Source organism: Anser cygnoides, chromosome 2, assembly GCF_040182565.1.
Source record: "Anser cygnoides isolate HZ-2024a breed goose chromosome 2, Taihu_goose_T2T_genome, whole genome shotgun sequence".
Lineage (NCBI taxonomy): Eukaryota > Metazoa > Chordata > Aves > Anseriformes > Anatidae > Anser > Anser cygnoides.
Window position 1 is genome coordinate 22,221,951 of NC_089874.1, and position 13,793 is coordinate 22,235,743.

General features: G+C 39.8%; 1 protein-coding gene across 4 annotated transcripts in view; it reads left to right on the forward strand.

Annotated features, from left to right (window-relative positions):
* Positions 1-13,793, forward strand: part of CUBN (cubilin) — a 144,964-nt gene that overhangs the window by 64,501 nt on the left and 66,670 nt on the right. For all 4 annotated transcript variants that reach the window (XM_048061817.2, XM_048061818.2, XM_048061819.2 and 1 more), the window contains 3 exons: positions 803-984; positions 7,723-7,897; positions 9,592-9,773. In XM_048061817.2, coding sequence (XP_047917774.2) covers positions 803-984; positions 7,723-7,897; positions 9,592-9,773 — 539 coding nt within the window. The remainder of the gene's footprint in view (positions 1-802; positions 985-7,722; positions 7,898-9,591; positions 9,774-13,793) is intronic.

Here is a 13,793-nt window from a genome sequence, read left to right on the forward strand (position 1 = left end):
AACTGCAGCTTCAGGTGTTCCATCTACTTTGTGCTGTCAAATTGGGGCCTGCATTTGGTCCATTGTTTGGTCCATATAATCTAGCTTTTAATATGCAAGAATTTTATCACCTAAGGGTCTGGCGAGTGGGGTTGGGGCAGTAATTTCTTATCTGAAAATACATAACTTTTCAAGAATGGCATGTCTGACAATTGCACAGTTACAATTCAATAAAAAAGAATGTTAAACCCACCAAATGTCAGAAAGGCAATTCATCCACTGTGACTTGGCAGCTGGTAACCATGTTCAGTGGGCTGAGGGAAATTACATTGTCTTTAATTTTATGATTTCTAAATCAGTGGGAAATGGCATTTTTACAACAATAGCAAGCCCTTCCCATGATAACTTGGTTTGTGTATTCATTGAGGTCAGTAACAGCTAGGGATGGATCTGATTCAGCTTTTCAGAGCCAATGAAACAAAGTTAGAGGCCAAAACAAAAAGTGTTGAATATTTTTTTGCTTTGTGCCTCAGTTTCTTCAGCTGTTGAAGCAGATGCTTAGGCGAGAAGCAAGAAGCATGGCAAAACAGAGGGTGAAGTGCTTACTGCACAGGCAGTGGCACAGGCAGTGCCAGCAGGTCCAGCCTGCAGTTCCTGAATTTCTCCTCCCTGCTGGACCTCAGTTCCCTCTGACAGAGAAGACCATCAAGCCCAGTCTATACACTTGTGCATGAAACTAATGCTTATGCCTATCCTCATTACAGAGTTGTCAGTGAGGTTTTCCAGAGCCCCTCACTGACAAGCTGCTTTGCTCTGTTATCAGGTTGTGGAGGAGAACTCTCTGGCACTTCCGGATCATTTCACAGCCCTGGCTACCCCAACACGTATCCAAGCAATAGGGAATGCATCTGGTACATTCACACAACGCCTGGTAGCAGCATTCAACTGACCATTCAGGAATTTGATATTGAATATCACCCAAACTGCGACTATGATGTTTTGGAGGTAAGGGTATTAGATTTAGTCTTCAAAAATACGCAAATTATATGCTTTTCTGTCTTCTGCAGGAGCAGAAGAAATAGTCTACTGCAATTTTTCATTTCTGCTGTGGTTAGGGTTATGTTTCACAGATGTCACAGAAGCCATAGTGCTCTTACTTCTTTTTACTTTTATGCCTTTGGTGTGGGTATGCCTTAATAATGATGGTAGCCTCTATGTACCTCATAATATGAGACAAAACTGCTTTGAAAAACTCACTCTTAAAAAGTCCATCTTTTACAAAGAACTGGGTGAAGGTGTTGTGTCGTCGATATAAAATTTCCTGATGGAAAGAAAGATAATGGATCACAGAGGGGATAGCTAAGGTGAGACCTTGTGTAGGATCTTTCAAGGAAATGGGGAGATTTATAATCCTGAGCACTGAAAACTATGTACTCAGAAAAAAAAAATAAAGAAAAAAAATAAAAGAAGAAACAGTGTTCTAGTCATCTTAGGATGGTATAACAAGGGGAAAAGAGACCCTCCTTTCTAAGGGCTTACTGACCTTTAAGAGACCTAGACGACTGGATGGTCTTTTTATATGTGACATCTTTGTGTTTCTGTTGGGAAGCAGCTAGGTGACCAATTCCTAGCTAATAGATTTGAATAGACTTCCGGTGTAGGAAGAAGGGAAATTATTTTCAGGAAGAAATTGTTCAGATGATGGATCTTCTAGATGGCTCTCACTAGAGACATTGGATATCACTAATGGAACTGTTGGGTCTTTTGCTGTTAATACCTGGGTGAAATCTGAATCTTTTTCTAATGGACCCACAAGATTGATCGAGAGATCTTGTACCACTTCACCTTTCTTCTCCTCTTCTGATGGGTAATGTGATGTGAGGCTGGCATACAGCTAGACAGCACCTCTCTATACTCACTGCTGCCTATTCTTACCTTTGTAACATTGATTTCTTCAGCCTATGGCCTTTAGTGCACACTCATCATCAACACTCCTGGAAGATTAACCCACATCCCAGAGCAGGTCATAAGTACCCAAAGGCCAGACTGTTGCTTACAAACATTTGTAGTGACTAGAAGAGTTGGATAACTTAACTCTAGCTTTCTGGCCCTAAAACAGTCTTCTCCAGCTTAGCAATGAAGCTGAAGTCTTGATCAAATGGACACTGTATTTTGACTATCCTAGAAACTTTGGGGCTTCTGTAGGATCTGGATGTAAGGAAGTTGTTCCATGAATTTTTTTTCAATAGCACTGGCAAGTATGACTGTGTACCACATTGTTGACACCAGTCCCTGCAGGTAGATGTCCTGTTTTGGCTGTTTTGGGTATTGATGAAGTCTGTTGCATTGCTCTCTTGCCCAGAGAAATCCATTAAATAGCCAGAAAATCTGAGGCTACTATGTTTGACCATTTCTTGGATAGTACAAGGACAATGTCTACTCCTACAGGTGGTCACCCAGGAGCAGTCAGGATCTGTTGAGATTACAGATGGCTGGCAACCATGTGATTAACAATTTTTTGACTAGTAGAGGTGCTGGCCTAAAGTCTAACGAATGGGTCAACTGACACAATTGCTCAAACGAGATGTTTAAGAGGATCCTACAGCTTTCTGCTTCATGTCTCTGACCTTAGGTTTTGTGTTTTCTTTCTTTACCATTTCAGATTTAGTTGCTATGCATTACTTGTTTCCAGCCCTCCTCATTCATCAGCACAGATGCCCACCTTGCTGTTTGAATTTTCCTGCACTTCTGCACTCAGAACTGGCATGCCTTTGGGTTATTTGTCTCCTAGCCTTGGCTCATCCAGTTCCCAACACCTGTCTCAGTTCTGCTGACAGATAAACTAACATAAATCAAATTACTGAGGAAGATTGGTTCATGTCTTAGTGCAAGATCAAAGGTTCTGTTTGGCAGTGAACAGTTTATTCTTCCAAACTGCAGGCATTTGGTAGAGGTTTATGTAACTTGCCACATATATATATTTTCTTGCTTTTGTTATAAAATCACACATTCGCAGCATGATTGATACAGTTTGCACAGAACAAACAATGAGTCATTTTAGTGGGAAAAAAAGAATGTGGTTAACTGTTTTCAGAAGCTGTTCTATCTTGTAGTCTTCTTTTCTGTAGTTGTCTACATATGTCCAGTCTGAAAAGCACACGCATGACAGTTTGGGAAGTGCTAGGAAGAACAAGGTTCCTGGTATGCCTTTGACACACACCACGTTTCAGCGAATCACTGGGGTTCCGTATTCTTTTCACCCTCACACTATCTTCCCAAGAGTATCCTGTCTATCAGTTCTTTGGGTTTGAAAGTCTACGTTTTTTCATAGTTATTATCCTGATTTCACTTTTTCCTTATCTCTGAATAGTGAGTTCTACTGCTTCCTGTTTTCTTTCAAGCCAAATAACTTTCCAGTTTTAATAGGAAGTCAAAATCAGAGCTAAAGTAGCTCTGCACCCTGCTGTCCCTCCCTGTCCGGTTAAGTCTCTCTACTCTCTGAAAGAAGAAAACTACTTTTAGAACATTGCAAAAGATTGTATTCTTTTCTGTTGTTCTTCCAAAACATTATCTTGTAATAAAAAATGTTCCAGTAATTGCAAGGTTTGGTGACCTAGATGCTTTTAGCTTTTGCTTAGAAACTCCCTCTTCCCTTCCACCTGGCAGAGAATTGTAGGAAAATTCCAAGAGATCTTTCCCATCACAGTACCTTTCCTGCTGGCTTTATTCTTATACCATAGTTTTGTGAGTATTTCTCTCTTGCACATTTTTCTGATGTATATTCATTCTCGTAAAATGTAGCCAGTCTCCCTTTCCTTCCCTTTGACATTGCTTCCTAAAAAAGCTGTCCCTTTCATGTCACTATCCCTTTCCTACCATATGTTTCACTAAGACAAGTTATGGAAAAAAATTGTGTAGGAAATCCTCAGTTCTCCCCGTGACTTCTGCATACTCAAGAGTTTGAAAGGTTCCCCTAAGCGTCCTTCTTGCCTCTTTCATGAAATGGTAGCAGTCTGTCTTTCTCTCTTCCCTGCCAGATTCCACTCCTTTCACAAACATTTAGAAGCAAATTTTAAGTTGTTTTTAACTGTTTTCTAGAAATGTTTTATAGAAATAGAAGCCATCATTTTGGATGTAATGAAAGAGTTAAAAATATTTTTAAGAGCTTCTATTGAAAACACATACAGAGAAAAATGACCATACCTGTGTTGTTGAATTATGACATATTTTTCTTAATATTTACCAGGGTTTTGTAAACTTTAAAAATGTGCTGACACAGCAAGATGTAGAAGTGAGCTGAAAAAGAAAGAACCCTCTAGGACCAGGGAGAATGGTCTCAAACTAAAAGAGGATAAATTTAGACTAGGCATTAGGAAGAATTCTTCACTGTAAGGGTAGGGAGGCACTGGAACAGGTTGCCCAAAGAAGTTGTGGATGCCCCATCCCTGGATGTGTTCAAGGCCAGGCTGGAAGGGGCCTTGGCCAACCTGATCTAGTGGGTGGCATCCCACTAGGGGGTTGGAGTTAGATGATCCTTAAGGTCCTGTCCAACCCGAGCCATTCTATGATTCTATGAACCCTGTAAACCTACCGCACTTCCAGATCTTTACCAGATGCTTTGGTCTTCTCATTTCTTCTCATAAAGAACCACCAGGTATTAATATAAGTTGATTTTCTATCAAAGCTGGGCTCTCTCTTTGCTGGCAGTTATATCTGAACAAGGATCAGTTTTACTCCCAGAAAATCTGTGTCATGAGGGTGACCAACCACATAAAAACAGCTTTCTGTTGCTCATAACTCTGGAATGCTGACTGTTAACAATAAATGGAGCTAACGGGGCAGAAGCAAATGATAAGAACAGATTAAAACCATGGGCTTTATGACAGTGTCCTGCATTCCTGCTATGCCATCCAACTTTATTTTATCTCAGGATCAGTTGCTGTGATCAAACTAAATGTTTTTATTTTTATTTTCATTTTTATCTGTTTGCAGCTCAGATATCCTGTGACTCTTTGTGAACCACACCTTGGAATTCATTCTTTCCATCAATCCTCTTTTCCCTCTTTTTTTTTTTTTCATGTGGTAACTGTTGGTTTTCCTCTTTGTAGCCAAAAGTAACATTTTATTGTTTTTTGTCATGGAAACACTCTAAATTGTTTTTGCTCCAGCCCTTGTGAAACCATCTGATTAATCGAACCAGCATAAAGGAGTAAAGAAATACACTCCTAAGTGTAAGGAACGTGCCTTTGACTAGTGCTCTTTATTTTGAAATTGTGCAGAAGGCTGTTGCAGAACAGCTAACAATGTAAAGGAAACCCACAAAACTCAGATTCCCATCCTTATTTCCTCCCCATCCTAAATTCTCTTTTAACAGCCCAGTTTTAGCTATAAGTGTTCAGCTTGGCCCACGCTCATTTCTGAGGTAATACTAGCAATCAGCGGGGTTTATGTCAGAGCTGGGTTTGGTGTCCTTGCCTGTGGTGTGCAGATGGCTGCAGGGAGCACCAGGGGCGATGGGAGAGGCTGGTCCATGATGCATATTAGATGCATATTAGAAAGTCCTGCTGTTTCCTCTGCCACACAGCTTCTCTGGGCAGGTTTAGCTGATTAAGAACATGTGTTCCTGCTCGGTCCCATGCTGTTACTCTGACACAAAGAGATATACCACAAACACATTTTAAAGTTCACATTTTGTACAGACTTCTGACAAATGCAGTTGTCATTGGGCCTCACAAGCAGCCCGGCAGTGACATTTTGCTGAAGACACTGAGCTTCCAGCAGACAAGCATGCTTCTTTCCAGGACTGTGATTGCTTCCTTACAGTCTTAATCTGAGCTGTGATTTCATCCGTTCTGACTTCTGAATGCCTTGAGAGGATCAATTGGACAGAAGAGCCATTATCCATTCAAGCCACGCAGACTCCCTGCAGAAAACAAAAAATTGCTGGTCTCAGTCAAAATTAAAATATTTAGGCTATTAAGCCTGTGTAATCAGCCACTAAAATAAAATACAGTTTCTGAACATCTAAGAGACCACGAAGAAATTAATTCCTTCTTTTTTTTCTGGGGATGGAAGCTTCAGCTTCTGAAGTGCCACATAACCCTGGAGTCACTCAATATTTTTTTCCAGTTAAAATTTCTTTGTATATTTAATGGCAGGCACTGTGAGCAGCTAGTGTGCACACAATCAATGAAATTACATAGCAATGCACTACACTTATCCCTGGAGATGGTGGGACTAGTTCAGCTATTTGTAAGTCTTGCTCAGATATATAGATTGGACAGAACACAAACTTCTTCTGAAATTAAAAAGTTTCTGGCCAGAGCTTATTAAAATACTGAGTTTGCTCTCCTCCAGAAGGGATCAGAAGTGAAAGGGACTTATAGAAGGTTGGTTCCTACAGCACTGTTGCTTTCTGAGAGAGATTAATGGATTGCTTTTTTTGACCTTTTTCATGTTTGTGAGACAAAGAAAATATTGGTGCAGATTTAGGATGTTACTAGTGGGAAAATCTTGATGGGATCTGTTGACCCGTCTTCCTGTTTCCTATTTTTGTTGTTAGAACTTGCCATTCTCTAGTTTAGCTTTAGGATTTATTACGTAATATATGCTGATACAAGCAGAATATCTGTTATTGCTCTACCTATTGATAGTTCAGTTGCTGAAGGACAATAGCACACTCTTATTTGTCTGTATTTAACAATTTTCATATTTGAGGTTACTGTCAAGCTGTCTTTTGCAGCTGCTGCCTCATGAGGGACATCCCAATGGAAGGCAGAGACCAGTCTCAGGTGACATTTCATTAGCATGCAACAAGCCACTAGGCACCAAAATGATGTCTGGTTTTGAAAACTGTGCTGAGCATGTGTGTTTTCTTCAGCGATGTGAGGGAAGATTGAGGAAGAAGATCCAGTTCCACCAGTTAGAAATGGTCTCAAATTAAAATCCCCCATCCTTCCTGGAAAACAAAAAAAAAAAGGATTAACAAGGCTTCAGAGCTGCCATCAGATTCACTTGAATTGGTATAAAATTTAATATAAAGTACACAACACTGCCAATGATGTTCAACAGAGTTGAGATTTTCTGGTTTATAACTGCCTGAGGTACACTTTTCTGAATAAGAAATGCCAACTCTTGAAAGTCAAAACCTTTTTTTCTGTGGCAAATATATGATACTATCCTTGTTTCCATAAAGTATTATTAGATTGTAGTTTACTTGACCAAAATTCTGTGGCTTGGATTTTGATTTCACCATTGAAGTCAATAAATTGCAAAGTTTTTTGTTTTATTAGAAAGTGATGAAATTTAGTCCCAATTTAAAAAAATAAAAAGAACAAAAAAAATTGTTCTTAACTGTGCCTTTAAACGTAAAGGGTGCAGAACATCAGCACAAGTTCCTGCAAATAAATACAGTTTGTCTGCACAAGCACCAAAAAAATACATATATTTGTATCATCCCCACAGAAACAAGGTGCTAACTGTGGAATGATGGGGGAAGAAGAATGCAGCAAAGCCCTCAAAGCAGAAAATTCTTATTTAATGCAAGGCTGTTTTGGAATCATCCAGTATTTTGTATTGTATTTGTATGTCAAGTAAACTTTCACAGCCATTTTACATTTATGAATGTGGAATCACTTTCAATACTTACAAGAAGTTTTTTTAATCCTACCTAAACATTTATCTCATATTCTGCATGTCAGACAGCCTCTCTGAAGATGTTGACAGTGTTTCTTCCATTTTTAGGTCTATGGTGGCCCTGATTTCCTTTCTCCTAGACTAGCCCAGCTGTGTATTTCAAGATCAGCACAGAACCCGCTGCGAGTCTCCAGTACCGGCAATTCAGTTGTAGTCCGTTTCAAGACAGATGCAGCAGTGACTGGGAGAGGTTTCAATGCCTCCTGGCAAGAAAATCCGGGTGGTGAGTGTACTGATTAATACCACAAGAAATTCAGGAAGTCTGAGAATTGAGGATCATCCACACAAGCATGTAAATTAGTCAAACAGCATGGGATTAAAAGCTAAAGGTGAATTGGAGTGTTACTGGATTTGGTCACACTAAGAAATATTGGAAAACACCCAGAGAAAATAAATGAGAAAGAAATCATCTAACTAGCTCAAACCTAGGCCTACATATATATTTTGTTACTGCCTACCTTGTTGGGGGTTTCTTCTCTACGAAATTAATCAAGACATTCCTGTAATCAGAAAAGAAATTTTGCATGGCAGCAATTCCCCCTCCCCTCACAAAGAGTCATGTATTAGCTGAATGATTAGCTAAATTAGCTTTTGTTTTAAATTATGAAGTGAAAAATATCTGAAAATATGGATTTACTTGGAGTACTCAGTGAACTCCACAAATATTTGGAGTGATTAGTAAATACTTGAACTCTATAAGGTTCATCCATCCCCTGTGTGATTATTTGTTCAAAGCCTTACTGGTAATCAGTGAAAGACGAGACATGCTTAAAAGATCCAACCACATGTCTCTACATGGGAGTTCTTATGAAAAGGCTAATTATCAGTAACTAATTGCAGTGAAAAGTGAGGAGAGGCAGATTTTAATTCTTGCATTTTGCTTGATTAAGCACACTGATTCATTCACTTGTCAAGGTTTATACTTTTCCATTCTCACTTTGTGAGAAAGGCACAAGATTTTTTTTTAATAAAGGGACAGTTTACAATAGTCCTTTGAATTAATCCCCTTCCGAGATCTGCGGCTTATTTTTTCTAGTTAGGCCCCCTGAAGCTTTCTCATCTCTTTACATCTTGCCTGTTGTACTCCAACCCCCCTCTAGCCTCTGAATACCCTCTCACCAGAACGCAGTAACACTATAGTTTTTATCCTTCCAGCAGGCTGTCTCCGTCTCCAGCCGTCCCTATGTATTTCATCCTCCTCTATCCCTTTACAACACATAAAAGTCTATTTGTTTGTGTTAGTCCTATTGAAAGCCCTGGCACTTCCAACACAGGAGCCATCGTTCCTGGCTGTTCAGATATTCATGAGCACTGGAGCATGTTCTGGTTATATCTGGCCCTGAACTAGAGTCCTCAGGAAGCCCTCGGCCACATGGATAAAGAAGCAGAAACTTGAAGCTTGAAATTGTTTTACTGCTCGTGGGGAAAGTGGAACTCCTAACTGTCTTGATATTTTCAGATTATTTTTTATTTTTTAACCCCTATTCTCAGCTAGGCCTTGTCCTTACTTTCGCAGTATGCTAGGTTAGCCATTGTCACCTATGTGTAAAAGATCTGCGGCATTCATATGAGTGCTATTTTAAATAGCTTTTTTAATATCTCAGGCAGAGGAATACCAGCACTAGTGTTTCGAACTTTGGGACATCTACTATCCACCCTGGGGCTAGAAAGGAACATTACTTAAAAGCATTGTTGCATATTCACCAATAGTGATAAGGTTATGCTTTCCTGGTAATCATTTGCCATTGATTTTCATTGCAGACAGGGCCTTGCAATAGTTGGAGCACTCATTTTGCTCAAGTTTAAGGCAGAAAATATAAAGATGGAGGTGTTCTTCCCTTAGTTTAAAAAATAGAAGTGGAATTTCACTAAGGATAAAAGAGCTGTTGGGATAAAAACTGATTATGTCTTTTTCAGGCTGCGGTGGTATTTTCCAAGCTACCAGTGGGGAAATCCATTCTCCAAACTATCCTGAGCCTTATAATAACAACACAGACTGTTCTTGGATCATCCAAGTTGACTACAGCCACAGAATCCTATTGAACTTCACAGATTTTGACATTGAAGATCACCATTCGTGTAACTATGACAACGTTGCAGTAAGTAACAATAGAAATTTCAAACATTTCCTTAATGAGTCTGGTGAAATGCTTGCAAAAGAGGAAGCTTACTGTGCAATTTAGACTGCAGTTAGTTTCAGGCTCTTAGTTGCATAGTCATGTTCTGTGTTTATTCACTGACGAGTTAAGGCTCAAATTTGGTTAGTTGCAACCTCCCTTTGTTTCACCAGTGAGGCAGACTTCACAAAAGCGTATCTGCATTCTTCCAGGTTCCCACATACAGCGGGAAGAATCTTTTATTGAAAGCAATGCATGCCACATCCTATCACCACATTTTTCTTTTAGGGAGTGTGTTCTAGGTATTACTGAAAGAATAACCCTGTATATAGATGGCTGTTATGACACCCTTTCCCATTTTAATTTTAGTGCACTTTACCACAGCTTGCTCCAAACCATAGGATGGGCTGCCCACATTTACAGAGCAGATTGACCACACTCTGTTCTCAGGACAGAGGGAGGGAGGTCTATATCCGGACGGAAATTGGGCTGGCTGGTTTTCTTTATGTTTACCCTGTGTGTGTTCAGGTGCTCCTTAGCTGTCTGTTTAATTGCTTCATTAGAGACACTGCTCTCTTAAAAGCTGCACATTGTTACTGGTTTGTGAGCTTTTGTTGATGTCATGGAAATTCGAGTTGCTGCACATCCAGTGCACAACAACTAAGAACTCTCCACTTGGCCTTTTGGGAGCAGGGACATGAAATCCTGACCTTAGATGTCAGATTGCACTTCTCTCAGTACAAAGGCATGCGTGATCGGTAGCAGTCAGATAAAGCACAGTGGCTGTAGCCCAAAATCCAACCAGCTTTCCTCTTCTTGATAAAATGTCATTCAGAGGGAACTCAATTTGGCAGGAACTGAGACCCTTTTGAAAACAGCACCAGTTTTAACAGCGTTGCCTCGTAAAGCTTTTTTGACTGAATCAAAAAAAAAGGAAACGTGTCCCCACTTCGCTGAGCAGAACTGGAGATTTCATTTAGCCACAAAGCATCTTGGTACAGTAAAAGTGGTTTTTTTGTTTGTTTGTTTGTTTGTTTTTCTGGTTCTGAAGCATAGGGAAGCATGGTTATGTTATTTTATTTAATCATTTAACTACATCGGGGGATTATTGAAAGGGAAAATCTATTGGAAAAATATGTCAGTCTTCTGTCATATCACACCAAAGTAGAAAATCATATTGCCTGACAAAAATATGAATAGTTTTAAAAATAAATTAAAAAAACAAAAGGCAAAACCAAACAAGATAAACACAAAGACATACACACACACACACGAAAAAAAACACTATCACAAAAACAAAACAAAACAAAAACACCCACAAATTAAGGGCTAAGTTCTGAAAAGACCTGATATGCAATTTTGTTTTATACCCGATACCAAAGAACGTATCCATCTATCTAAAATACTCTGTAGAGTATGCAGCTTTGTGAACTCCTTGCAGTTATAGGCACAGCTCCCATTAACCTTATAGGCTGGATGTGGGCACTGGATTTCTAGTCACTGAAAGGCAAAAGTCCTTCAGCTGGCAGAGGAAATGGCTTTGCACAAGGCAAAGCTTGCAGTACAGCAATATGTCCTTTCCTCTACTGTCTTACAAGTACCTGATATTTGCTTCTGCTTTCTGTTTTGCTGGGGGAATGATGGAAGAGGAAATTGCTGATCAGCCCCAGCTGTGCAAACACGACTAAGGCAGCAATGCGAACAGGGAGGGAGATGCAAGTTTAATGCAGGCATCAATCACTGCTCACCAAGCGGAGGGTAGTTTGGAAATGGATGTGGAGAATGCTGAATTGAAACTAAGAGATAACAAAGGGCTCTGGGGCATGAGGCTGGGAATAGCTCTTCAGCCCCAGTATAGGTGGGTCAGCGGGGCAAGAAAGGAGTGGATGGGATTTCTTTCTCTTCTTGGTATGCCAGTGAGCTGAAAACTGCTTGTTTTGTACACCTGGATGTGATTTGTGTTCATCTCATTACAAGGCTTGGTATATGCTTTGCATGATTATAGAAAAACAGAGTTAGGGTACAGAGATTATCTGAAAGTAGCTAAGTAGATGTTTGACTGTGAACGGTTTAGGAATTGCATTCCGGAAGAAACATAAACGGAAAATATGGGCAGCTAAGGAAGGTGGTGGATTGTTTTTCTCTCTCTAACATAGGAACAATTACTGTGTATGAGTAACACAGTGGTCCCACCCTTTTATATTTCTGAATTTTTTACTTATTGACATGGATTTTATTTGCTTTGTAAGTTCTCTTGGGTCTCCTCTCCACCCTTGAGCGTACCAATGTCCTTTTCCTTCATCCTTCCCCAGCTAGACCCACTCACTTTGCCTCGTGTTATGACTCAACATGTCATGCATAGCTGCAGTGTTTGCCTGTTCTTTGAGCTTCTTCCTCTGGTTTCTGCCCTTATTTATTATTTCTTCTTAAATATTTCTACTGTAAATTATTTTCTATGGGAAACACGTGAAAATCTTTTTTTTCCTGCAATGTTTTCCATTGCACAGTTATTATGTGAGCAAAATGGAAGGGGCAGATATTCATGTCTGCTGCTTCTTGGCTGTATTGCAATTCCAAAAAGCCCAGTGCGTTTTTCAATTCTGCTCTATGATTTCACACGTGAATATGAGCAGAACAGGTCTAGGTTCAGCCAAAGTAATTTTAAGCCCGTAACTGTAACCCGTGGTGTAACTGCTCTGAGCTCCCTCTAGAGTAAATGGACGGTGTGCACAGAGAGTAGTCCAGGCCACCAAAAAGCACGTTCACCGTCCGCTCCTTGAATTTAGGTGGTTCCAGTTTCTGTACTTTATCAGTTCTCAGAACAGATGAACAGTTCTTCATCTGTTAAATGTGGGTTTGTAGCTTTGTCTTCCTCTGGTCTTTTATATGTCTTGATTATATTCTGTAGAAAGCCTAGGGTCTTTGAGAAGGTGCCACCATGCATAAGGAAGAAATATTTGCTTTCTGTCTGTGTACCAGTCTTTCTATCTGGAGAGTGTGTCTTACATCAAACAAATTTGTTTCTTTGAAGGAAAATAGAAGAAAAGAAATCATGAACTTATAGAAATTCCTGTATTTTTTGCCCTGATAGTTAAGCAGTATTCTAGCTGATGGTATGCCAGAAGAGCAGGTCAGCAAGAGTTTCAGTTATTTGCAGACTCCGTGAAGATATGGCTCAAAAGACGTCACTTACAGCACAAGGCACTGAAAAGGGGTGGGAGAAATAGTTACTAGTTCTCAGTACCTTGATTAAGTAAATGTTATTTTTCTTTCCTGTTGCAGTATAACAACTAGTACAGAGGATTGTAGAAAAGTACACTTCTGGGAGCTAGAGAGAAGGTTATGACTTGCTTTATTCCAAATGCTGGCAGAAACAATATTCCAAGAGAGGGCAGCTAGAACCCCCCTGTACAGGGAGGCTCTCATGGCTGAGAAGATAAAAAAATAATTTTTTTGTCATGTGCTTTTGCAAAATGCAGGACACATTTCAGCAAGGCGGCAATGAATCATGCAGTTATGTTCATTGTGTAAAGGGAAGAGAAAAGCAAATTGCAGCTACACACGATATAAAGGAAAACTTGGCTTTTAAGTCAGCGGATGCATCATTTTCCTTTACTCACACAGCCACAGAAATGCATTTCTCAGATGTTTTCAAAATAACTTTAAGAAGCTGCAGAGAGACACAACTTTCCTGAACTAGTGTGTGAATGTTGTGGTTTCTGATCAGGACTCAAGACTGAAATCCTCCCTGAAAACCAGTTTAAGCTAATAAATGGGAGGTGAGCAAATATGATGGAGCATAGATAAAATATCCATGTGCAACTGCTCCTACTTAACTTACAGCAGCAACTCTTAGGAGTTGTGGCAGCTTGGCAGCTACATCTTGCTTGGATCAGTTTTTTAGCAAGTATAAAGGCTAGGAATTTTTTTTATTTGTTTTTTTTCGAAGGAGGAGACACTACTATTCTTCAAGCAAGCTGCCCAGAAACAGCAAATACACTT